This window comes from Amblyomma maculatum, chromosome 2 (genome assembly GCF_055883805.1).
Source record: "Amblyomma maculatum isolate TAMU_Amacu chromosome 2, ASM5588380v1, whole genome shotgun sequence".
Lineage (NCBI taxonomy): Eukaryota > Metazoa > Arthropoda > Arachnida > Ixodida > Ixodidae > Amblyomma > Amblyomma maculatum.
In genome coordinates, this window is record NC_139345.1 from 9,284,231 (window position 1) to 9,309,768 (window position 25,538).

A 25,538-nucleotide genomic window follows, 5' to 3' on the forward strand; every position below is an offset into this window, starting at 1 on the left:
TATTATTAAATTGCGCATTTTGCACGTGTTTTAAATAGATGAATATCTTCCATGGTAGAAGAACCTTCCTCGCAGGACTGGTATAATAATGACTGTTCAATCTATATATTTGCCAACGTTCTTAGCATGGTTCTTAGATAAGAGCGTTGATCTTTGCTTGAAGGAAGAAGTTTGGTTTCTAGTCATGACACAGTCACACAGTTACCGCAGCACAATGTACTATAATACTGGGATCTATTTACAACATGAATAAGAAAGGTGATAAAGGACACCTTTTCTCAGAGCTTTTAGGTAATATTACAGTAGTAAAATATTGAAGCGCTCTGCATTTTCTGACGTTTTAAAAGCCCACTTCATAGTTGTCCACTCTGTAGGCTAGGGCACTATCTAGTGGAACTATAAGGGCACAAAGCAACATTATTAAATTGAAAAAATTAAAATATACAAAACGTAAACAAATTAAGACTTATTTATTTTTAATTTATTTTGACTGTTTTTGTTTTTTAATAAACGTGCATAAATTGTTTCTGTTTAGTAGCGCCACACAACAGAAGGAAAAGAACGCGTTAAGACGATGTGGTGATTTTTGCCTGTCGTAGATTCTTCTTATCGGTTGTCCGCAATGGCAGCGAACAACTATTTCGGGTTTGGCGCAGGAAATGCACAGTACGGGTAAGAATATTTGGGTTTTTACTAACAGTGTTTGCGCCTGGTGCAATGTTACGCGTGAAGACTTTCGAGACAGTTGCTGGCTTTCACTGTTTCTGAAATCCACGAGAAAAGCTAGGTTGCCGGCAGTGGCAGAACGAGCTTTTAAAGATGGCGTCGGTTGTGCACATTGTGTCCTGAAGTTCGTGTTTTACGTGGAAATGGTTGTTGAATGTTTGTGCTGACTGATAAGCGTGAGCTGGGAATTTTGCAGAAAGTTAACACTGGTAGGTGTTTTATCACGAATATGATCTGTTAGCATTTATTTGAACAGTACGTGTTGCACGGCTAAGCCTAGCCATTGGTTTAACTGCGCCAAGTGTCGAGTTTATTCATTCCGTGAGGCGAAGTTTATGGCTAGTGTAAGTTATGGCAGGTCGTGTTCGTAATTTCGGGAAGGTTGGCAACTGCTGCCTCTGCCATCACGTTTGAACTTTGACTTCGTCACGACGTCATTCTGCACAGCGATTTTCTAGTCATTGCATCAAACGCGAAGAATCTGCCTGGCCAACGGCGGTTTTTTGTTTGGACACATCTCTTGGTGGTTGCCTGAATTGCTGTTCAGGACGCAACTGCGAAGTTACTATTGTGTGTGCCGTAGCGATGCATTACTGCTCGTAAAACCGTGCCGACGAATGATATTGCATGCTAGACCAACTACTGCAGAAAGATCAGCGAGGACGCCTAACGATGTTTCCTGCTTAACCACCTTTTTACTCGATATATTCCTTTCACCAGCAAATCTTGCGGGGGCCAAAACTTTCTGATTTTATGGCATGATTCATGGTGGTGGGGAGCAGGAGAGGGAGGGTTAAATGATTTTGTGAAATTATGGGTGAAATTTTGTCGCTCCTTTCAAATAGTGGTGTGCAAAATAGTGCCGTGTTGAGGGCGCGTTCCCCACTGCACGTTCTATGCCGAAGCTTGGAGGTCATGCTTCGAAAGATGCTTTTTAAATATGCGAATAGCACCTTTCTCATTTGGTGCGACCCTTTAAAAATTAAGCGTCTTAAAGCACTACCGCAACCGGTAAATGCACCACGCACCTTCGTTTTCCCCTTTCCTTAGTTTACAGTTGCATGTACCGAAAATAACTTTTATGCTTGGCAATGAACGTTTTCACTGTAACAGTCACGGTAAAAATGAAGATGTAGCGCCCATTTAGAGTGTAGAAATAATAGGTTTTACTTTACTTGTTTGAGGAAAGCATTTACTATAGATTTGTTGCGTTCAGTCAGCACTGTGGCAGTAATTGTACAGTCTGCATGTCTGTCTAGAGCGCTGGAGCAGTACAGTAGAGCAGCGCAAGTGAAATTTTGTCTCAGCAGCTTTATACCTTATACAGTGCTGCTGCCAGGGCAAATAGTATGCCTACGTGTCTTCAGTCCAATGCCGTCATTCCACAACCAGGCATCTGCTCAAATTTTTTGTGCCACAGGGTAGGGTTTAAGTGCTCTAGACAGCTGTGCTGATGACTGTACAGAGGGTGTCTAGCGACCTGGATTTTCATTGAAATGCATTGTACCAGGACAGGGGGCCGGGATTATCGGGGAGAATTAGGCTAAAAAACACAATGGTAGTAATTTTGATGGTACCGTAAGTACGCACACATGGCAAGTTCACATTGGCATAATTTTTTTTCTCTTGCAACATTGTATATAACGGAATCTTTCCTACGATACGGTTACGCCAGATATATTGATTGGCTTTTTATTCAAAAGTAATTTTCAAAAACAAGTTGCTAAGGCACCGCATTGCATAGCCTGGCATCAAAATCTATAAATCTTGCTCTCAAGCTGCGTCAGTCTTTCTTTATTTGCAGTAACTATAAATGGCTTTTTGTTTTATTTGCTTTGGATAGATGTGCGTTGTCTGTAATGATCAGCCACTGTGTTTTTTTGCCTCTGCATATGGTCATGGAAATTGCAGCAGTAGCTTGCTAAACACCACAAGACATGAAAAGGCCTGCCTAGAGCAATCAGTGTCCTGTGAAATAGAACATTACTGCAGCTGCTTTTGTCGGGACATGATGCTTAGGCATTTAGCACTTATACACGCCTACACCATTTTGCTTGAGTGCAGCCACTGTGTCTGAAATAAAGTATGCAAAGTAGTTGCTTAGAAATTTTTGTTCGTTTGCTTTACAGAAGGCCGCTTGACCGCTCTAGACCAGTGTGCTCACCTCTGCAACACATACGGAAAAGGCACTCCCTTGAAACTTCTTTTTGTTTGTGATGTTTGCAGCATTGCAGTAATTTTTCATATTCCTTGATTGTTCAAAATTTTTGTTAGATTCGCATTCCTTCTTCCTTTTATTAGGCATGAGTCTTTGTGGAAGAGAATTAGTTGCAGCACAGAAATGCAGGGCGTGCCAAATAAGGCCTATACAGCATCGAAAGTTAACCTTGTTGGCTAATATTTCAGAGCTTGCAATCATTTCTTTAGTAGCCTTAAAAAAAAAAATCCTTAAAAAGGGCGTGTTGAGTCTGTGAGCAACCTTCATAAACCAACAGTTTAGCTGCTGGCTGTTGAGTCCTTCCGATACTTGTATATTTGCATCGTACGGCCAGTCTTATTTTTCTCAATGTGGTTTTATTACAGTAAAACCTCATTACAAGAGACACCCAAGGGACCCGAAAAAGATCTCTTGTAACCAAAAATATTAAAAGCACTGTGTTGATCAGTTTTCTGCACATCAGCATATAAATCCATTTACACGCATTAACAGCAAATTGTTGAAGAAAGCTTAAAGAAGTATTCATACAAGTATGTATTTTTGTGAGTGCAGATACAAATTTCTCAAAAGATTCTGGTACCTCAGCAGTCCCTTGGATGCTCGCCCAAGCTTCAGGAAGCTTTCCATAATATCCATATATGGGCCCTCTTACATGTCGCCACATTTAAAGCCTGCTTGTCCGAAACTGTTTTTCACAACTTCACTTCTCGGGCCATTCCAGACACCTGAAATCACCTGAACAGCAAACTTCACATCAATTACTATTGTACAGTCTTGCTGCCTATCGAACAGATGGTCTACCAATCTTGTTTTGTACAGCAACTTGACTGAGTGCATAATGCCTTTGTCTATTGGTTTGACGGTGGGTGTGGAGTTTGGAGGGAAAAAATAACTTTGGTGGCTTTGAGCACGAGAACTTTGGTGCTGCAAGAAGCATTGTCTGCAAAGAGAAAGACATCAGGATTCTGAGCATCTATCTTGTGATCAAATTATAACAGAGAGGGGTTAAAAATGCTGGATGCCATTCATGCATTTTGATTTGCTTCGTAGGCGACAGTAATGCGATGCCAGTGGCTGAAACAACGGGGTCGTTTTGACTTTCCAATCATGGGGAAGCATTCCTTCTCAGTTCCTGACATATAAAATAAAAAGGATGCTGATATGGAACAGAATTTAGCTAATGGATTCTGAAGTGCATCATGTATGAGTTGGCACGCTTCAGCTGCATTGCATGAGCACATCTAGGTTGTCTCTTCTGTGAAGAATTTACTCCAAGGACCTGCAAAATCTGCCCTTAGTAACAGAGTGTCTCTTGTAACCATGTCTCTTGTATGCAATGTTGTTAGCATGGCAGACATAGGAAAACCAACCAAACCATTTTCAAATGTCTCTCTAACCGAGTGTCTCTTGCAACAGTGTCTCTTGTAACGAGATTTAACTGTATTGCTTCAGCTGTCTTTGAAGGGCATTTTTTTTTAATTGCATGGTTTACTGTTGGTGTGTCATGGATATGTGGCCGTCATTAATTTGCAGTTATTTTAGATTTTCTGTGCTGCAGCCATTTTTACTTCATTCAGAAGGCTTTCACTCTTCTTTTAGCAAATGGTTTACAGGAACATTTAAAGTGAATCGGGTGTTTTAATGTGAAACTTGTGATCTAGTTCAGTCCAGGCAGTATTTGCAGTAAAGATTGACCAAGAGGCTCGAGTCAGTGGGGTGCTAGGGATATTAACTGCACTTGCTACAATAGATAAGTGGAGCCATATATTCTAGGAATTGTAATGCAAGTTTAACTGTGACATCAGATGCAGCATTGCTTTTTACAACCACAAGCTACATGTTTTGTGACTGCATCAACTCCTGTTGACATGGAAGGCTGGCAGCTTGATGTGTGGTGTGTGGTGCTCTATCTTTTCAGTGCGGCTGGCACCTACCCAGGAGCTGCCAGCCAGACAGGCTACACCATGCAGCACGCTGCCGCAGCGGCAACGCCTCAGCAGTTTGGCGCTCGGGCAGCGCCCACATATAGTGCATATGACGGCCACAATGCGGCAGCCGCGGTAGCCAATGCGGCTGCTGCTGCCTTCCACTACGCCCCACGGCAGCAGGTAGGATAGCACATTCTGCCATTGTGATTGGTCTCCCGTTAGCAGGGTGTCTAGCAACTGGGAATTGTCAGGGAAACATTATTCACCTGGAAAAATCAGTGAAGTGTCAGGGAAACCATCAAAAATTTTGCAAAGTCAGGGAAAATGGCACGATATATTCTGCAATGCATTTCCATTTAAAGCTAACGTACAGCAAGTATGTTATTCATGCAGAGGTATATTTTTTGTGCTGCCTCACCAGCGCGTGGCCGTCACGGCGGCCCCGCCCCAAGGTGAGGTGCAATATAATACTTTGATGCAAACGCATGGCTGAGCTGTCACAATACAAGAACCAATACGCACGTGAGGTGAGCTCTCAATAAAATGAGCGGAAGTGCTGCGTGAGAATAGGATGCGAAAAAAATATGGGAATAATCGTGCCGGCAGCGGCCAGTGCGAAAGCGATTGGCGAACTGTGCTGCCCAGCGATTGGATTGGTTAGACTTTTTGCGGGGTGGGCGGCTCGCATACTCTTCAGGCTGACATCAATGAGAGTTTAATTTTTCTGTAAACTTTTGACGTTCTTAGCGGCCAATAACACTATATACAGCCTTTTCACTATTTTAAATTGCAGAATGTGATTAATAAATAGCTTCTTGTTGTGAATTTTTCGTCTATGCTCATTATCATCAGCATCTACATCTTTGAGCCTCTTTACTCGTGAGGGAATTTGAACTGAAATAATCGGGGAAAACCTGGAAAAGTCCGGGATTTTGAAAATAGTGGTTTGCTAGACACTGCATTAGCCTCGCGTTGGCCTAGCATTTTGCTCTTGTCTCGATCATTCATGTGTGGTTGTTCACAGCAGTTCATTTAATTTTCTTGTGGCATTTACGGTATGCAAGCAATGCAAAGGATAGCTTTGGTGAATTAGGCATAATGCTTGGAGTGGTCAGCCAGATGCATTCACTCCAGCCCGTTTATAATGGCTGCAGTTACAACGAAGACAGGTGAAGCTACCATTTAATTACGTATTAGTGCTATGGCAGTAGTGCCATTTCTTTCAACCTACATCAGCTACACCAGTGTTGCAAAATTCCTGCACTTCAAGCAGTGTTTTGCTACAGGGTGTAGCTGGTGTAAGTTTTAAAAATATGGTCCTGCTGTATAACGTGGCCTCGCCATTCGGGCTGTAATGAACAGGTAGACTCAGACTTGCTGAAGCAGTTAACTCTGGCTTCTTGCCAGCGTGGAGGCCAAAGAGCATCTGCTCTCAGTCTATCCTTCCATAAAACAATAACGTGAAATTCAAAACTTCAGTTAATCGCTGGCGAAGCATGTCCTGTCAGGCTACCAGGTCAGTCTGTGTATATACCTTAGATGGGAAAGGTTTAATGGGGAATCAAAGCAATGGTAAGCCCAACAAAGGGGCAACTGAAAGAGAAACTGGTGCACATGGCTGGTGATCAACCACATATCGCTTTGAGGTTTGAATACTTGTCATGACTTGCCGGCCTACCTGTTGTGTGGCATGCTTTGCCAGCTCAGTCAGGTTTTCTTGCATTAAACACTGCTGCATAGTGGAGACGTGTGCAGACGTACATCCTGCATGCTTCCTTGCCGAGAAGTGTCTAGGGAAAGTGGGCTTGACTGTGTTGTCATAGTATGCTTATTTTTTTCCTTCTCTGTTTAGCCTGGGCTCAGAAATGAACTTTTTGTGGCGCTTTCTTTTCACAAAGCACATACAGTTGTTTTGTTTTATTCCTTAATTTTTTTTGTATACAAAGTCCCTTAATGTGATTGATGTGTCCTTAACCTAATCGTTATGAAGTTTTATACTGTTTTGAAAAGTAGTTCTGTTATTGCAGGCATTTTTTAAAACCTGTGTAGCACACAATAAGTGCCCCTGGCAGGCTCTGTCAATTTACCTGATACGAGGAATGGTCGCTTGAGAGCTATCTTCGGGCTGGCTACACTGTAGGTGAACAGACTATGGACGACATGCATTAAAATGCTGGAGTGACTAACGTGACTTGGCAGTCCTAAGTTTGTTGCAGTGGCAGAGTTGTTAAAATTTTCGCTGCCTTTACCACGCTGAAACACTATGTAGCCATTGGGGACACAAATGCGGATGGCATACAATGTGCATTGCGCAAGCGTTCCAGGAGTACAGTAAATATGGGGCAAAACAAATTGTAGTTTGCGTTGGTGGTTGCATTCGGTTGTGGTGCTCTAAAGGGATTGATGCTTGCGCCACTCGCACTACACTAATGTAATGCGTGCCCACTCTGATGTTTCTGCAAGCAGCAGCAAGCCGCCAAAATTCCACTCGGTGCCCGAGGGTATGATTGTGCCAGTTTCAGTTCCGGCTCTTTGTGTGTTCAGTTCAGTCGTGTCCGACTCTTCGTGACCCTATGGACCATGTCACGCCACGTTTTCCGGTCGCTCACTATCTTCCTAACACCACATAACTTCATCTGCAGTGCCTCGAGGATGCCATCTAACCATCGCGTTCGCTGCCTACCCCTTCTCCAGCGACCCTCAACCTTTCCCAACATCGAATCTTTCTCCAGCGACTCCTCTTTTCTCATCAGATGACCAAAGTAGCTGAGCTTTAACTTTAGAATTTGACCCTCCAATGAGCAGTCAGGGTTTATGGTCGACAATATTGACTGATTTGATCTTCTGGCAGTCCAAGGAACTCTCAAGAGTCTTCGCCAGCACCACAATTCAAACGCGTCAATTCTTCGGCGGTCAGCCTTTTTCACAGTCCAACTCTCGCATCCATACATCACAACTGGAAAGACCATAGCACGAGTTATACGGATCTTGGTTGGCAGACTAATGTCTCTGCTCTTTACTAGGCGGTCAAGGCTAACCATTGCTCTCTTTCCCAGAAGCAGGCGTCTCCTAATTTCATGGCTGCAGTCTCCTTCCGAGGTAATCTTGGAGCCCAAGAACAGAAAATCTGTCACAGCTTCCACTTCTTGTCCATTGATGCTCCAGGACTTGATAGGGCAAGACGCCATGATCTTTGTCTTTTTAATGTTCAGTTTAAGCCCAAACTTCTCACTCTCTTCTTGTACGCGCATCAGAAGTCTTTTGAGTTCCACTTCACTTTCTGCCATTAAAGTGGTATCATCCGCATATCTAAGGTTGTTGATACGTTTTCCAGCAATGTTCACTCCAGCTGAAGGCTCGTCCAGACCGGCCTTCCTCATGATGCACTCTGCATATAGGTTAAATAGGCAGGGCGACAGTATGCAGCCTTGCCTCACTCCTTTCTCGATTGGAAACCAATCAGTAAGACCATGCCCAGTTCTGACTGTGGCCTCTTGCCCTTCATTCAGGTTCCTGAGGAGACAGATGAGGTGAATTGGAACTCCCATCTCTTGGAGAGCTTGCCACAATCTGCTGTGATGTACTCAAATGCTTTCGCATAATCAATAAAGCAGAAGTAGATGGGTTTCTGGAACTCTCTTGCCTTTTCCATGATCCAGCGAAGGTTGGCAATTTGGTCTCTAGTTCCTCTGCCCTTGCGAAACCCAGCTTGCACGTCCGGAAGCTCCCGATCCACATACTGCTGCAGCCTACCTTGGAGGATTTTCAACATCACCTTGCTAGCATGCGAAATAAGCGCGATCGTGCGGTAGTTGGAACAATCTTTGGCACTGCCTTTCTTTGGAATGGGGATGTAAACTGACCTCCAATCCTGTGGCCACTGCAGGGTTGTCCAAATCTTCTGACATAATGTATGCAGAATGTTAACAGCGTCATGGTAGAGGTTTTGAAGCAACTCAGCCGGAATGCCATCAATTCCGCTAGCTTTGTTCTTAGCAAGGCTGGCTAAGGCCCATTCAACTTCACTCTTCAGGATGCCCGGCTCGAGATCAGTAATCACAACAGTCTCATGTTGGGTTTGCACATTCGGGTCCTTGTACAGTTCTTCTGTGTATTCCTGCCACCTCTTCTTTATCTCTGAGGCTTCAGTGAGGTCCTTGCCTCGTTTGTCCTTTATCACGCCCAGCTTAGCACAGAAGCTTCCTTTGATATCTTTGATTGTCTTATACAGAGCTCTTGTGTTCCTTAATTGGCTGTTGTCCTCAACTGCTTGGCACTGTATGTTCAGGAAGGCATTCTTATCTCTCCTTGCTATTTTCTGAAAATCTTTGTGAGAGCCACCCTTTTCTCAGTTTTGGTTTCCCGACACACCTGCTTTTATTACGGATACCATGTTTTGTTTTTCGGGCACTCTTGACATACTGATAGGAAACTCCTTGTATGGAGTGGACATTTTGTTCTAGTTGGTTGTGGCAGTGCAGAAACTATATAAAGGATGGGCTTTTGGTCACCATTAATTTTGTGCTCTTGGTAGCCACAGAAATTTTGCGGCATACGTCACTGGTCCTGTTTGAGAAAAAAAGCGGGAACAAACTAGAAATGTGCTTAAGGGTTTTTAAGAAAATACATTTTTTGATTTGAATTGTAGCTATGCAGAGCTGTTCTCGGTGAATGCATTTCCTACACCAGAGCAACTATTCATCATGTGGAATGTAGTATGGCAGTATATCTTTACTAATGACTGCTTGTAATAACAAAAAAAGTTACTAGGCTACTCCATAGTGGCGCCAGGCAGTACGCTAAAACACCAGTGGAAAGCAAGTGTTGGTTTGACTCTAGTTGAGAAGCATGACTGCACTTGTCTGAGGGGTTATTTGCAAAGCAGTTCATAATTGGTGCGCAAGCGTGGAAAGTGTGTAACCAGGGTAAACGGAGAGCGCCGTTGCTTTAGCTACAACATTATGGGTGCCAGCCTTAAGTGGTGGGATCAAAGGCAAACTTTATTTTTCATTTAGAGCAATGAAGATTAGTGCACTGATTTGAAACAGATAAGTTTCACACTGATATGTCCAGTGGCTTTCGTTTTATCAGTGCCTGTTTCTTCTCATGTTGCTTGCTCGTGAAAAGCCTAGCCCGGCAACTCAATGCTGCGGTGTCTGTAAATGCTTTTATATTTACCAAGAAGTGAAGTCTAAATCAGGATATTTTTAATTTCGTTCGCTAATATCTCTGCCCCTTTTTTAAAGGTTATGTAGCATGCATCACGTCCTGATGTTCAAAGAGCACGATGGCCTAATTACTGGTTAATCAAAATAGAGAATAGGCAGTCAGTCGTAGACTGCCTCAATGCAGAGCATCTGTCAGCAGTTAATAAAGCAAACAGCATTCAAATCCGTGCTTTGGTTGCTGTGCTGTGCTTACCACAAGCAAGGTGATAAGCCTGTGTACATTACGCTGTTCGAATATACTTTTTGGAGCACTTGGAATTTGTTTTTCGTTGCAATATTTCAGTACAACAGAGGATAAGCATTGTAGATGCTAAAGAGCTTAAGGGGAGACGCGGGTCGAAAAACGGCGATTTTCAGTAAAAAAGTCACTTGTGATTTTGACTGTTTCAGCAACACTGATCCTTCCTCTTCAGTATATAAAAAAATCAGAGCCGAAAACAGTCGCGAAATCATTTAAAAAGTCTGTTAAAGCACGCAAGGTGGCTAAAGAAGGGGCAGATACGACCCATGTTCAAGCGCGTGACGCGTCAAATCGCGGCGTCGCACGCCACTGAAATTTTGCAAGGCGGCAGGCCTACGCTTTTTCTCTCTAAAGCTGGCTTTGCCGCTTCACAAACCCCCAGCAAGTAATAAAAAAAAAAGTTTCGCCGCCCAAACCTAGCATTTTCACTGGCCATTTAAATCACGTGGTGCGATTTCGACCACGCCATTGGCTGTCAGTGTGGGAAGCGGCCATACCTCGTCTGCTCTTCATGCGACGCGTAGCTCGCTGTCACGCTTGCCCGCTAGTTTTCTCTCGGCGTGTTTTCAAAATTTCATGCATCTTCGTGCTCGTTGCTGCGATAGAATCCGAGAAGAAACGTGACTTTCGGTGTCGAAAGTGCCGATCAAACCACGCGTTCAAGGGAAGTCACCGGCAAAGTGAAACTGCGTGCAGTGGAGACGTCCGCGGAAGCTAGGCCTAACCTCGGCGGAGGCGACACTTTTGACAGCTCGAAGCCGGCTGGGCACTGAAGTTTCAGTGACAGCTTAGACGATTTCGTCAGTGCATTGGATAAGAAGATAAGGATCTTCGAGCGTTGAGGAGACCTAGTACGGCGAGTGCCTTTATCGGCGAGATCAGTGCCGCGAACGCACTGGCGAGCGAGCAGCATGTCGGGAGCGCGGACGCTGCTAACTTTCCGTTCGCGAGTTGGCCAAGAAGTGAAAAGGACTCTTGTCGTTTCTAGAGCTGCGTTGCAGCAGTGTAGCGTGTGCCACGTCCGTTGTGTCGTAGTCGTGCGCGGTGTGCAGCTCCGGTGGACGACGCCCTTCAGCCAGCCCGAGGGAGATTTTTGCCATGAACGTCAATGCAGGGGTTGCGGCGCTCGTTATTGGTGCTGGATACAATCAACTTTCCCGATTTTGTGTGGTTCTTGGTTTGCCGAAACAAGTGCACCATAAGGAGTTTAATGCCATAACAAAATATGTGCACCTTGTGGTTACAAAGCAGTGGCTGACAGAAGCAAGGTCTCAGCATCAAGAAAGCACGCCTTGAGAATGCTTCTCACAATGTCACTGTGGGAGCAACATATGATGCTGGTGAATTCTAAAACTGTGCACTGTATCATAATACCCTGGCCTGCATTGTGTGCAATTTTCATGCAGATAGTGCTGCTACAACAGCAATAAACAGCTTTTGTATCTTTAAATCGCATTTTTCTCGAATTCGTATTTTGGGCCGAATATGAGTTTTGTGCACAATATTTTATGTCGTTATTTTAGTTCAATCAACACCAAATTTGGCATGCATAATCTTTAGGATGTGTAGAATGCAAGTATCTAGGTTTAAATGCAATCAGAAGTATTTTTGGGCATGCAAATTTAAAAAATTATCTGGTGCTAGCCACTAAAAACAAGGCACCAGATATAAAATTGTCTCAAAACATTGCATGCCAAGGGAATGTTGCTATGTTGCTTATTTGCACTCAGTGGAGTGTTGGGAACAAGAACTAGTTGGCTCTGCCCTACCATGCTTGCTGCTGTGTACAGCAGCTGCACAAACATGCATTGTTTTTCACTTATGCATGGCATTTAGAATATGAAAACATTAAGCTATTTTCAAACTAAAAGCATATTTAGAAAGAGGAGATCAATCTCTATAAGTTGTGCAATTTTCATTCACCTAGCATCAATATTAAGAAAAAAATGTTTTCGAGTAGCATCTCCCCTTAAATCAGCTTTTTTTTTTTTCTGAAATTTGTGATCTTATCTCTACTTTCTTTCTTACGTGTATGCAAGTACACTCACAACGGTTTGATATACCAATGTGAATTGGTGGTGCTGTATGTTTTCAGGGCTGTACAAAATGAGTTACTTTTTGCATCGTACTCTTATAATAGTGATACAGGAAATGAAGGGGTTGACTTGTGAAGGCTAGATGGTGCTTTTTCTGTGGCATGAGGCACAGAGTTGACCTCAGTGTGGCTCTGCGCATGTTTTTCTCAATGCAGGCAACATACGATAAGAGCAGCCAGGGGGGCTACTACGGCCAGGGCCAAGTGAGCACGGCGTACGGTAACGCGGCTGCCACTACTGGCGCAGCCGAGAGCGTGAGCTCTAGCTACGCGGCCCAACCGACAGCCAAGAGCAGCTTTGCCTCGGCCTACCGGACACCTCCATCGGGTCCCAAGGGCAGCACTGGCCAGCAATCGCAGCAGCAGCAGCAGGGAGCGGGAGGCAGCACATCCACTGCCACGTACCTCTACTCTGGCTACTCGAGCTCCTACGGAGGCGTGCAGAACTCTGGCTACCATGGCAACCAGAACAGTGGGGGTGGTAGCGGAGGTGGGGCCAAGATGGCGTGGAACAGTGGTGGTGTGGGTGGTGGTGGAGCTGGTGGAGGGGGCGTGGGCGGTGCTGGCCCTTACAAGCGGCCTGGCCCTTTCCAGAATAAAATCAACAAGCCTAAGCCACCGCCCAAGGCTCCGCAGCTGCACTACTGTGAGGTGTGCAAGATCTCGTGTGCGGGCCCCCAGACATACAAGGAGCACCTGGAGGGCCAGAAGCATAAGAAAAAGGAGGCGGCCCTGAAGAGCAATGGGACGGCGGGGGCACCCCCACTGCCTCGGGGGGGCACCGCCCTGCGCTGTGAGCTCTGTGATGTCACGTGCACGGGCTCGGATGCCTACGCGGCTCACATTCGAGGAGCCAAGCACCAAAAGGTAGATTGCATTTACAGCTTTTTTCCTGGCAGCAGTGCTACTGATGGGGTTCATTGGCACACGATAGTGCAGTTCCGTGGTTTGAAAGCTTTCTTCTTATTTATTTTCACATGACTTTCAGCTCTAGAAAGCAGACACCAATTCTTTGGAGTGATACGTAGGTACATAAAGCATTGAAAACCTTAGGAATTGGGCCAACAAGCAATAAATATTTCACGACTTTTTTTTCTTGCTGTTTGTTTCAACGACTTCTGGGACGTAGGGGGCTATTTGAGACAGCATGAGGCATACAAAAACCTCGCTATGTGGTTGCTCCTCTTCATTTTAGTTGACACCAACTCTTATGCAAGCCTGCTCGAGAGTTGGAACAACAGAAAATGAACAGACAATGATCACATTGCAGTTTTTGCATGACTGGTGTCACTTGAAATTATCAGTTATGTCAACTGAAACTGCATAATTAACACATACTCCAGTAGTAGTAGTCGTGTAACCCACAAAAGCTGTTCGCTGAACCAAGTTTGTGAACCCTTGCACTAAACGAATGCAATGTGACAGTCCTTGTTTTTTTTTAGATATATAAGGCTCAGCTGAGAGAAGATATTTTTCAGTGATTCCTGGGGGCAAAACGCTTAATTTGGCAATGATTTTCATGCGAACAGTGAATATGTAATCATTGCTGTGATTTTTAACTGGGACAGGGTAGCATGTTAATGTACTACTTAGTCCTCTTGAGAATTTGTGCAACAGATGAAATTCGGGTAGATTCCTTATATTAGGCATGCATGCACAGTCATGAACATAGCTGCCCTGGCTTCATGCTGCTGCAGGTCTTCTTGATTGGGGTGCTTTTGTGCTCATTGGGGGCAGCAGTGAATTTCTTATGCTTGCACAAAAGATGGTTTCATTGCTGATGGTGTTGCAAAATGTGACTTGCAGGTGGTCAAGCTGCACACAAAGCTGGGCAAACCCATTCCTTCAACAGAGCCAGTGGTGATTGCGGCCACTGGCACCACCACCACTACAAGGCCGGCCACCACGGCCACCACCACCACAGCCGCCGCCGCCGCCACTACTGCATCATCACAGAGTGTGGCTGAAGGTGCACCAAAGCCAGCCGCCGAGTCTGAAAGTGCTCCTGTGGCTGAGGACAGTTCTGCCGATGCTCTCAAGGATGAAAAAGGGGCAGAGGTGAGCACCTTGTCCATGTGCCTTTTAGTGTACTCTACCTTGATAGCTCCTTGCAGTGCTGTAAGTGCTATGAAGCTTGCTGGTGTTTTCGAGAGGTGTATACGGTGTCTGCATGTAGGTAACCTTGTTTGCAGAATCTTGATGCAATAGAACCTTGATAAGGGGCACACGGGGATCAAATCTAGAAAAATCAAATTTTAAAAAAGCATATTCGGAATCTACAAGGCCTGTTCAATCACACTGCAAACAAATTCCGGCGGAAACAGCCTCAAAGTAAGTCAAGCAATTATTTTTCAAACCGCACATTTCCTGCACATTTCTCTGCTGTGACCAAGTCATCCTTATTTTTCAGTGTGAAAATGACAGATTTGTCAGTCTGCGTGTGTGGGTCTTCTAAGTTTGAGCTGTATATTGTGAGGCTCTATTGTACATTGCCCTTAAAATCACTCACTTCATTATATACTTTGGGTAAAGCCCTCTTTGCTGGTGGTACTACGGCATGAGAATGTGGTACACTGTGCATTAAACCATTGCAGTTGGCTGTTTTGCTAAGCATCATTTTTTTTTTTCTTTTTTTCTTCTGTGTACAGCCTGTTGGTCAGGACTACATTGAGGAGATGCGCAATGACGAGGGCAAGGTGATCAGCTTCCAGTGCAAGTTGTGCGAGTGCCGCTTCAATGACCCGAATGCCAAGGAAATGCACATGAAAGGCCGCCGCCATCGTCTGCAATACAAGGTCAGGTTTTGTTTGTCCATATTTTTTTGCAAAAAATTTAGTTCTCTTTATTGAGAGGCGTATTATTGGTGAAACTAGAGTCAGTGGGCATTGCTGGGCATCGTTTAGGATGGATGCCATAACCTACTCTTTTTGCTACATGGATGTGATTTTGCAGCAGGAAATCGGGCTTTGCAATGGAAATAAATGTCAGTCTTTGCTACTCAGTGCAAGTTTGTGAAAAAAAAAGGTGGTTTTCTATTGCTGAAAGGAATGCTTATGGCAAAACTTGGTAGAAAAATTTGGCACCCCTCTGGATAAGTCAGAATTCTGACAGTAGTGCTTTTCCTATGCAGAAAAAAGTGAACCCTGACCTTGTTGTGGACATAAAGCCTAGCCTGCGGCAGCGCAAGCTGCAAGAGGAGCGCCTCCGGCGGCAACTCAAGGAGGACTTCTGGAAGCGCGAAGAGGATCGGTGGAGAGCGGAGATGAGGTTGGTCTTCGTTGTGCTGCTCTTTCTCGTGCATCATCAGTATTGCTTAGCTTAGCTTGTGTAGGTTTTTGCAGTTTCAATGCAAAGCATCATGGAACTTGCCATCAACGAGCAAAGAGTTTTGCCGAGTTCTTGTTATGTGGTCTCTGGCACTTCAGGCTGATTGCAGTAGCTAGCGTTCTTGAACTATCACTAGTTCATTTGAATGCATCAAAGCAGCGTATTGAGGTTCCATAACGGTGCGGGAGGTGTCGGACATGAGTTTTTTCTTTAGAAATGTGTAACTGCATTTTCTCAGAATACATGGTTTTTGGATGTGGGGTTTTTGCTCGAAAACAGCTTATGCAACAGGTTAGGGCTGGCTTTCTGCAGGCAGCAAAAATGAGTGCTAACAGTGCGGTCACATTTCATTGCAATTATTGCAATTGCCAAAAGAACCTGCAATTGGCCTTCTATGCACAAAGGGTTTATTAGTTTTGAAATTAGCTTTCCTAAGCTGGCGCACTTAAGGGGGGACACTGGTCTTAAAGCCATTTTCTTTAATTTTTGAACTAAAGTGATGAAACTTGGCACACGTGTGCAGTTCCTAGTGCTGATTCCAAAAATATAATTAAGAACAATGGTGCACTTGCTGTGAAAACAATAGGAAAAAAACCACTTCACAAAAGCTTCTTATTAGCATATAGCTATATACTAGAATGAATAAGGAACACAATGTTGCAAGCAGATTTTTGATTTAATGATTATTTTTTATTTTATTGCACATTGAAGTTTAGTAGTCGTAACATGGAAACACAGTGGTCACAAAAAGTGCCATTTAAAAAAATTTTAAAGCAATAATTAAGAAATCTGCTTGCAACATTGTGTGCTCCACATATTTGGCTTAATGCTGAAACAAAAATCATTGCTGTATCTGCAATGGGTGCTGAGATATCGCATTCACCAACTTGACAGGAGACCAAAATCCACATCTTGAGAAAATGAGAAAAACAAACGGAAGTCATTTTTAATCACTAAAAGTAAAAAATATGTACATGTCAACTACCAGACATTGTTAATATGCCCCAGGGGCATAGTAATTTTGAGCACTACCACCTTTGTGGCGCTTTTTCAGAGCACGCTGCAAATTTTCTGCCGATGCACGCTTGCTTGTAGATGCAACGGACCGAAGCTTGTCCTTTTCTACCATACGCCGCACACTTCTCTGGCCAGGATTCAAACACAGCTCGTTCAAAATTCCTACCGAGGTCCTTTGGTACCCTATATTAAACTTCAAGACTGCTTCTGCAACTGCGGCCTCAACACTGAAGAGGGATGCGTGCCTTTCTTTTGGTGCCAGTGCCCATATGAGAGAGTGCAGGCTCTCATTATTATTTTGGATTTTTCCCCTTGCACATTGCTCAAGGAGCTTCTTGTCAGAGAGGCGCTCATAAATTGGTCGCAATGCCTTGCATGCATGACAACGTTCAGTTCATCGTACAGCTTCCGGACTGACTCCGCGCATTCAACGGTCACTTTCTCGGCTGCACGCGTCGCGGCAGGCGTCAGGCAGGCATCAACTTTTCTTTTACGTAGCTCTGCCACGTTTTCGTGTGCAGTCCACGATGGGAAATATTCATCGCGGCAAAGATGTTGTTGAATGCAGTCCGCCGGTTGCCGGTACTTTGCATCGCGCGCGCAGCCAGAATGTTCACAGCGAAAGGATTTACACTTTGCTTTCCGTCCACACGCGGCGAACTCCATGCCGATGCCTTGTCGCCGCAGTTGACACATGTCAAGAAAAGCTTGACAGCGAGGCCGTATTCGCGATCACCTCGGCCGATTTTAACACTCCCTCCACACGTTTTACACTTTGCACAAGAAGGCTGTTGATCGACTCGATGCAAATCACAGCGAAGCTCGTCTCATCAAGCGGGCAGATCGCGGCATCGCTGGCGGCAAAGTCTGTCTTACGTTTCGTTGCTGGCGTTGAATCCAACTCCCGCAGTTTGGCGTCGGCTTTTCTCTTTTCACTTGCCAGATCGGAAGGTGTCAGAAGCGTTGTATCGTGACGAACGCGGCTGACGACGTCTGAAGTGTGCTCGCTTGACGGGCCCGCTAGGCCTATCTGATCCGTAGGTTCGTCGACACGGTCACTGGACGCAGGAATCTGCTCGTTTTCGGCGTCTCGCAACACCAAAGCACCTTTCTTAGCATTGCCGATCGACGACTTATTCCTTTTTTTGCCGTATTTATGACGCATCGCAAACTTTCCCGTTGGCGTAGACATCGCTGCGAGATCTCCGAGGCGTTCGAGGCTGACAGCACTAGGCAAGATGGCGTCTAAGGGCACGGCTCCGACTGCCCTGACGCGCGCAGCAGACGACGCGAGACGCGAACGGCCAATCACAGGGTCCCTTTTTGTCACATGCACCGAAGCAACGAATAGGAACGTGTGCTGTGGCTTTTATGAGCGAAACGACGCGCAGGAGCGCGAAATTTGAAGGCGAAAAGCCAGTCTTTCGAAAGAGACCAAGATCGCCGTGAGCGCGGCCGTGGAACGGACGCTATACTTTTTTGAAAATGCGCCATTTTAGTGAAAACATCAGCTTGAAATGAGCCAGCCGACTTGTTATAAATTGATATTACGCCTCAAATATTGACACGAGAGGTGAGAAACTTGGTGGAATCAGAGAATAATAGTTGTAGATTCTAATACTTCAGTTTTCTAAAAATTGATTTTTGGGCGATTTTTCCGCCTTCAAGACCCGTGTCCCCCCTTAATTATTCATTATGACACCAACAGCTTTCTTATATTTGTGCTAAGGTGATGAAACAGCATTTATTCTAATAAGAGGAAGACAAGATCTCCCCTTAAAGGCCCACTGTCCACCCTCCGGTCGAAAATATTTTCTTCCCCAGTGGCTGTGAGACTTCGCCCCTGGAACGCAAGGCCGCAAAATGTTTTTGAAAAGAGTAACTAATAACGCAGTTACAGCCACCGCAATCACCCGATTCTATCCTGCCTCTCTCCTTCAGTTCCCTCGCAAAGGTTTTTCACTCTCCTGCCCGAGGTCGTCTAGCCTCCGCAATACAAATTCCCCTTCCTCCTCCGCATTTGGCGGGAGGTGGGGCGTGGCTCTCCGTTAGCGCGTAAAAAAAAAAAAGAAACGGTCTAGGGAGCGCGCGCCGCTGGATTCAGTCTGGCCGTGGCGAGGAAAAAGCGCGCTGCGAGCGGTAGACACCCATCCTTTTCCCGTCAGTCAGCGAGACGGACCAATGGACGTCGTTCGCGGTACGTACGTCATTATTGGGGCCCGTCAGGCCAGCGCAGGAAGCGGTGAAGCTGGCTTCTCAAAGGAGAGCATGAGGGAGCTTTGAATTGTATTTTCGATCCTTTGCGGCGCGCGTGTCGCTGTAGAATTTTGCACAGACTACCGTAAAAACCCGCGTATAATACGAGTTTTTTTTCCAACTTTCAGCGTTCCAAATTTCCGCCTCGTATTATTTGCGGATCCCAACCAAAATGTCAAAGTTTTGCGAGAAGTTTTGGTTTCGTTGTTGCCGCGTGGCTACGGCTTGGCTTTGTTATCGATGTGCGGCTACGGCTTGGCTTCGTTGCCCTAACGTGGCCGCACCCCGCAGTGGCCACGACGTCGAGGTGTCGTCTCTTTGTTGTTGAGTCGTCGAGTGCGCACAGCATCAGCGCATGTGCTCTCGTGCAAACCACGGTTCGCGAAAAAGTGCACGCTTTTTTCTTTAAGTGAACGAGCAGGATGCCAGGGTCTCGGAAACAGTACTCGGCTGCTTTTAAGAGAAAGGTGATTTTAGTTGCTGAAAACATCGGCAACAGTGCGGCCGGGAGGCAGTTTGGCGTCACCGAGGGAAGCATCCGCGGATGGCGACGACAGAAAGAAGCCCTTTTCGCGTGCAAGGGAATGCGAAGAAGCTTTCGCGGGCCAAAGAATGGCGCATTCCCGGAAATTGAACTCGCTCTGACGGAGTTCGTACGAGAACAGCGAGCATCGCATCTAGCTGTGAGCGTAGAGCTTATGCAAGCAAAAGCTAGGGAGCTTGCAAGGGAAAAGGGAATTCCGAGCTCCGCCTTCAAAGCAAGCAAGCACTGGATACATCGCTATATGTGCCGTGCTGGATTCTCGCTACGCCGGCGAACCTCGATTTCACAAAAGCTGCCCGAATCCTTCGAAGAGCTGCTGGTGGCTTTTCAGCGCCACGTGATTTCTTTGCGAAAGACCAAAAACTTTCAGCTGGGGCAAATAGGCAATGCTGACCAGACGCCGGTTTACCTGGACATGCCATCGCCCCTCACCGTCCATGAGAAAGGCTCTAAACAAGTTTGTATCCGGTCTACTGGAAACGAGAAGACGCGGGTTACAGTCATGCTATCGTGCACGGCAGACGGCCGCAAGCTCCCGCCCTATGTCATCTTCAAGCGCAAGACAATGCCGAAAGGTGAGGAGCTGCCGAAGAATGTCATCGTGAGATGCCACGAAAAAGGTTGGATGAACGAGGATCTTGTCCTCGACTGGGTGAAGTCAGTGTGGTGCAAACGGCCCGGTGCACTGTTGTCCTTTCCATCCATCCTCGTGCTGGACGCGTTTCGTTGCCATTTGGCCGACTCGGTGAAAAGGCTGCTAAGCGACTGCCGCACAGAACTTGTTGTGATTCCGGGTGGGATGACCTCACAACTTCAGCCTCTCGACGTTTATGTCAACAAACCCTTCAAGGACGCAGTCAAGCGATGCTACGCGGAATGGATGCGGTCAGGTGAGCCTGCAGTGACGCCGGCCGGGCGGCTGAAGCGAGCATCGCCAGCCACGCTGTGCAAATGGATTGTGGACGCGTGGGCAAGCATCCCAGAGGAGCTTGTGCGCCGTTCGTTTAAGAAGTGCGGCATCTCAAACGCCCTCGATGGCACAGAAGATGAGTACCTGTGGGATGATTTGTCCGACAAAGAAATTTCCGAGGAAAGCGCTGCTGAAGATGAAAGTGATTGAAGTGTGAGGTCCGATTTCAATAAATGTCTTGTTTTTTCTCTCTCGTATTATATGCGGTAAAAACTTTTTTTTTCCATTTCGCGTCTCCAGAATTTCACCTCGTATTATATTCGGGTTCGTATTATACGCGGGTTTTTACGGTATTTCCGGTACCTGATCGAAACACTGGGCTCCTTTTCTTAAGGGGGGATGAGGGGATCTGAGCAAACTTTTTTATTTTTTGACTTAGAGGGATGAAATTTGGCAGGCTGGCTTGAAATAGCATCAAACAGAAAGGTATAAAGTTTCAAAATGATAGCTTCAGTAGTTTTTATTTTACCATTGTTTATATGTTGGTAACATGTTGCTTGCTCGTGGAAAGCCTAGCATGACAGCAAAATGGGCTATGGGTCTGTAAATGTTCTTAATAGTTACTAAGAAGTGTGGTCTAGGTCAGGATTCTCCTTAAATTTTTTTAAACTTCTCTGCTCTTTTCCTAAATGACTTATTATACTTCTTCTCTTTATGTTTAGAAGGTATCATGCTCTAATTACTGTGTAATAAAAAAATGGTGAGCCTAAATAGCAAATCTGAGACTGTCTTGATGTAAAGCACATTTCAGCAATTACAACAAGACAAACGGAATAAAAATCCATGCACCCATTGCGATGCTGCGCTTTCCACAAGCAAGGTGGTAAGTTCAAAACGAAGTTTTCAGAAAACTCGAAAGTTCCAAACTGGCACACACTGTCTAAAATGCTCCTGCACTGTAAAATTTCATGTCTCTGGCAGCAGGCAATTTCTTAGACCTTTGTCCTTTCAAAAGATGGGCTTTGTGCGCCTTCTTAATGCGCTGAGTCTTTCTCGGCGGCCCGCTGAAGAGAAAGGGCTCCAGGGCGCAGGCCCAATGTTGTGCACAGGTTTGAATATGCTCTCAGATTGCCTGAGTTGTACTTCAAAATCGCCTCGTGCACTGCTGTTTCCACAGCGAACAGTGAGGCATGCTGGTCTTTCGATAATAGTGACCAAATCACTGAATGGAGGCTCTCAGCCACATTTTGAGTTTTGCCTCCCCTGCACCGGGCCAGCAACTGAGGGTCTGAGAGGCACTGGTACACACACTGGCAGAAGTGCTTCAGCGACCTTCGGTGATAACTTGTACTTGTGAGGGGGTGGTGGTTGTCCTTCTGCCTCTGCTGATCGATGTTTGCACCAGCTGAGGGGGCCAGGGGGACACAGCTCATGATGGGGCTCACCATGCGTCGACGTCACATGATAATAGGTCGACATTACTGCCCTTTGCATTTCTTCAACTTCTGAGTGGTTCCGCAGAGCGAGGCCATAGTAGTCAGTCAGTTTTTTCATCAGCTGCTGTGTCAGGCCCCCCTTTCCACCTAGTGGCTCTCCTTTTTTAGCCTTGCTGACCAGGGAGCGAAGTGCAGCACCCATCCGTTTTTTCACGTGATTTATGCAGTCCTCTTTGGAGAGCTGCACAAAACCATAAACTTCTTCGTCACACAGAGTGCGGAACATCACAGACTATGTTTGTGTACCGGAGATATTCTTGCTCAAAGAGCGCCTGAACAGCTGCAGTGCAGCCTCCACCTCCATTCGTCCAGAATTCACATCAGTGTTTTTCTGGCACTGGTGCTGTTGCTTCCACTCAGCATAAGTGGGGTCACTTTCAGCTGGCTGTCTGCTGCACCCAAGGCAGAAGTTCGAGAGAACCGCACAGTCTAACACAAGCCCTGTATGAAACTCAATTACACAGCCTACGCCAGTGTGAGAACTGTGGCCACGTGTCAGCCACGTGCCATCGTACACGACTGTAATATTCTTCGAAAAGGTAGTTTCCATTTCTATGTACACCTTTCTCACTGCCTCTACAGCATCTGCAAAGATGTTGTTTGCAGCTGCTTCTGCAGCAGGCTTGAAAGTTATTTTTAGATGCTCCTCATATGTTTTGTGGTGTAATCCTCTATGTGAAACATTCATGGTGGCCCAGAAGTCATTGAGAGCAGTTGGTCCTTTACCAATGCTCTTTATCGCTTGAATTGATCTGATGTTGATATCAAAGGCTCTAGAACCACTCTGCCTATGTGAAGACCATTCTGATTGGAGGGCACCACAGGAAATACACGAAAGTACCATCTTCACAGCTAGCCCTAATTTAGTTTCCCGATGCACTGTTAGGCCAGGCTGGTGACAAATTGGGCAAAGCATGGAACTAATCAGCGAGTTCAAGGCTGCTACTTGCACAAGCATAAATTCCTCTTAACTTGCGCTCCGTAGCTGAAACCGCGCGAAGCGATTCGCAAACACTCGATGCTTGCACCTTTGCCGTTTCTGCGGACACAAATCGTGTTCTGAGGTGAGATTGAATAGTGCGACGTTCACTGGATGAATATTCGTCACTGCGATGATCGGCCACCGGCGAGCGTGCACCCGCAATAGCCGTAACTCGTTGATGGCTCGGCCGCCGGCGCGTCCGCGAAAGCGAGCGCGCGCCCACGAACACCGTAACTCGTCGATGGCATAGGATTGCTTTCACTCGCGGTTGTCGGCTGTGGACACATTTTGGAGTTGAAAAACACATCGCGGAAACGTGTCTCCACTGTGCAGTCAGGCGGTGATGACTGTTGCAAGACCACTTCGCTCGACGAGCTTGTGCCGGGACGCTCGCATACGGTGACATTCACTGGCGTGTCGATCCTCACTGGCGAATTAACGTTGCGCCCACGGCTCAACGGCGAGAAATCGTGGCCCGTCTCACTTTCGCTGGCTAGTGCCTCACCCGACGAACTTGCAGTGGCACGTCCGTGCACGGCGAGACGCACGTGTGCGGCGACGCTCACTGGCATGTCGATCGTCGCTGGTGAAGTAACATTGCACCCGTGCCTCGACAGCGCAGCACGTTTTTGGTTGTTCTCACAATCGCTGGCTGGTGCCCGACTCGGCATGAGATCGCACAGCACATTGGGAGAGAGATCGCGTAGCACGTTGGGCGCATACTCCGCCGATTCCGAATGGACGCTCGGCTCGGTAGAACCACCTGTTGATGATCGCCGCTTCTTCCTTGCTGTAACAGGCTTGCGTTTTCGCTTCCCGTAAGCATGCTTTGTCCGGAACTTCTTTTCGAACGTTCGCTGATCCATTGCACGTGGTCGAAGACTCGAAACGCAAGAAAAAGAATTGCTTTCCAGCGGCGGACAAAGCAGACGCTCCTTGCGCTGGCTGCCATTATTGCCGCGGCATCAGCCAATGAGGAGGCGCCTAGCAACACGTCGCGGCGCAGAGCCAATCGGGGCGCGGTATTCATTGGCTGCTTCGTGCTGCCGTCCTGCGGATATTCCTTTTTTGTGCGCTTGCTAGCTGGCGGAGAAGGAAGGGAGGGGTTGGGACAAAAAGCTGAAGAGTCGGGCTTTCTAACGATGCCAAAATGGCGGCGCTCCGTGGCGGGAAAGTCAAGCAGTCATGCTGTGAACTTGGCAGCTTTTTCGCGGTTCGGGAAGAATATCTCGATGCCGGCACCGATAAATATATTTATTTAGACTACTTAGAGTTTGTTTTTTGGTGAAATATTTCAGGACAACATAGAACTAATGTTGTAGATTCCGAAAAGCGCACTTTTCAAAAATCGATTTTTTTCCGCGATTTTCGCGATCTGATCCCCGCATCCCCCCTTAAAAGGGCCTTCCCTGGACAGTGGCCCTTTAATGCATTATTCCTATGGGGGATTTGCCGGGCCTGCACAGGTTAGTTGTAAAACGCGGGCCATCGCGTGGACTGGGTACATATATTCCGTTTTACAGAGAGCAAGCAAGCTCTCTAACCAGATTGTTGCCAGTACCGCATGGGCTGTGTATTCGCATGCTTCATGCATAGCAGAGTGGCCTTGAATCTCTGTATATTGTCATTTGAGAGACTTAAGGGGAGGCGCGGGTCTTAGAACAGTTGGAATTGGTCAAAAAATCGATTTTGAGAAACACCCATTCTCTGAAGGTTTAACCTTTCGAGCACCTGCATTCAAATTAACGCTGAAGTCGGTCAGGAAATGCGAATAAATCTGTTTTCAAAACATCACGGCGGCTGCGAAATGCCCCCCGAGAAGAGAAAATTTGTTTGAAACCCGCGCGCACCGCGGGCGTTCCAACTGGCCGATCGTCGCCATCTTGGGCTTGGTTTGAAGCTGCTTTCTTTGTGCGCAATTTGCGCTATCTCAAAGTGGCATCGCTCAAGCGGTACGGCTGCGAGCGCCGGTTTTCCGAGGGCCGTTTATGGTCTCTGGCTGTCACGCGCCGCGTTCCGTGTCTCCTATAGGCACTGTGCAGGAGTAACTCGCGGTGCGACGCGCGCGCCCCTCGCGGTGGGAAGAACAGTTTGGTAGGGAGACGTGCGCCCGGCCGTGCAGCGGAGACGCGGCGGATCTGCTGTGCGTGGGGCGCATTCGCCGTTCGTTCTTTCGATTCGCGGCATTCTATGGTCACAAATGAATTGCTAGGTTGCAGACCTTGGATTGCTGCTGTTGCACACATTTTCACTGGCCTGATAAAATATTTTTCGTGTCGCCGAATAAGCTTTACGAAGCGAAGCGACGCTAAGGCGAATCGCTGTCTTCCAACGAGCAGTGAGCTGGCAATCACGTCCAGATTTACCGCGAAGCATTTTTCTTGAAAGAGAACAGACTATACCGTCGCCTGCATTAGCATCCTTTCTCAATTGCAAAACAAAAAAAAAATATTTAAAGAAATTGGGCAACTCGTAGGCATCAGCGCTACTGGGACCGCCGTGCGCGCCTGTGGACCGCGCTCGTAGATGCACTTGTTCATTGCATAATTTTTATTTATGCTATCCTGTGG

At 46.4% G+C, this 25,538-nt stretch overlaps 1 protein-coding gene across 3 annotated transcripts in view; it reads left to right on the forward strand.

Annotated features, from left to right (window-relative positions):
* The first annotated feature begins 544 nt into the window (after positions 1-544).
* Positions 545-25,538, forward strand: part of Zn72D (Zinc-finger protein 72D) — a 58,451-nt gene continuing 33,457 nt past the window's right edge. Inside the window, exons 1-7 of one of the 3 annotated variants that reach the window (XM_084593180.1) lie at positions 549-672; positions 2,856-2,912; positions 4,863-5,052; positions 12,593-13,303; positions 14,243-14,494; positions 15,085-15,231; positions 15,567-15,703. In XM_084593180.1, the coding sequence (XP_084449306.1) occupies positions 623-672; positions 2,856-2,912; positions 4,863-5,052; positions 12,593-13,303; positions 14,243-14,494; positions 15,085-15,231; positions 15,567-15,703 (1,544 nt within the window). In that variant the 5' untranslated portion in view covers positions 549-622. Of the gene's footprint in view, positions 673-2,855; positions 2,913-4,862; positions 5,053-12,592; positions 13,304-14,242; positions 14,495-15,084; positions 15,232-15,566; positions 15,704-25,538 lie in introns of all 3 variants that reach the window. The other 2 variants (XM_084593183.1, XM_084593182.1) reach the window with 2 other exon arrangements.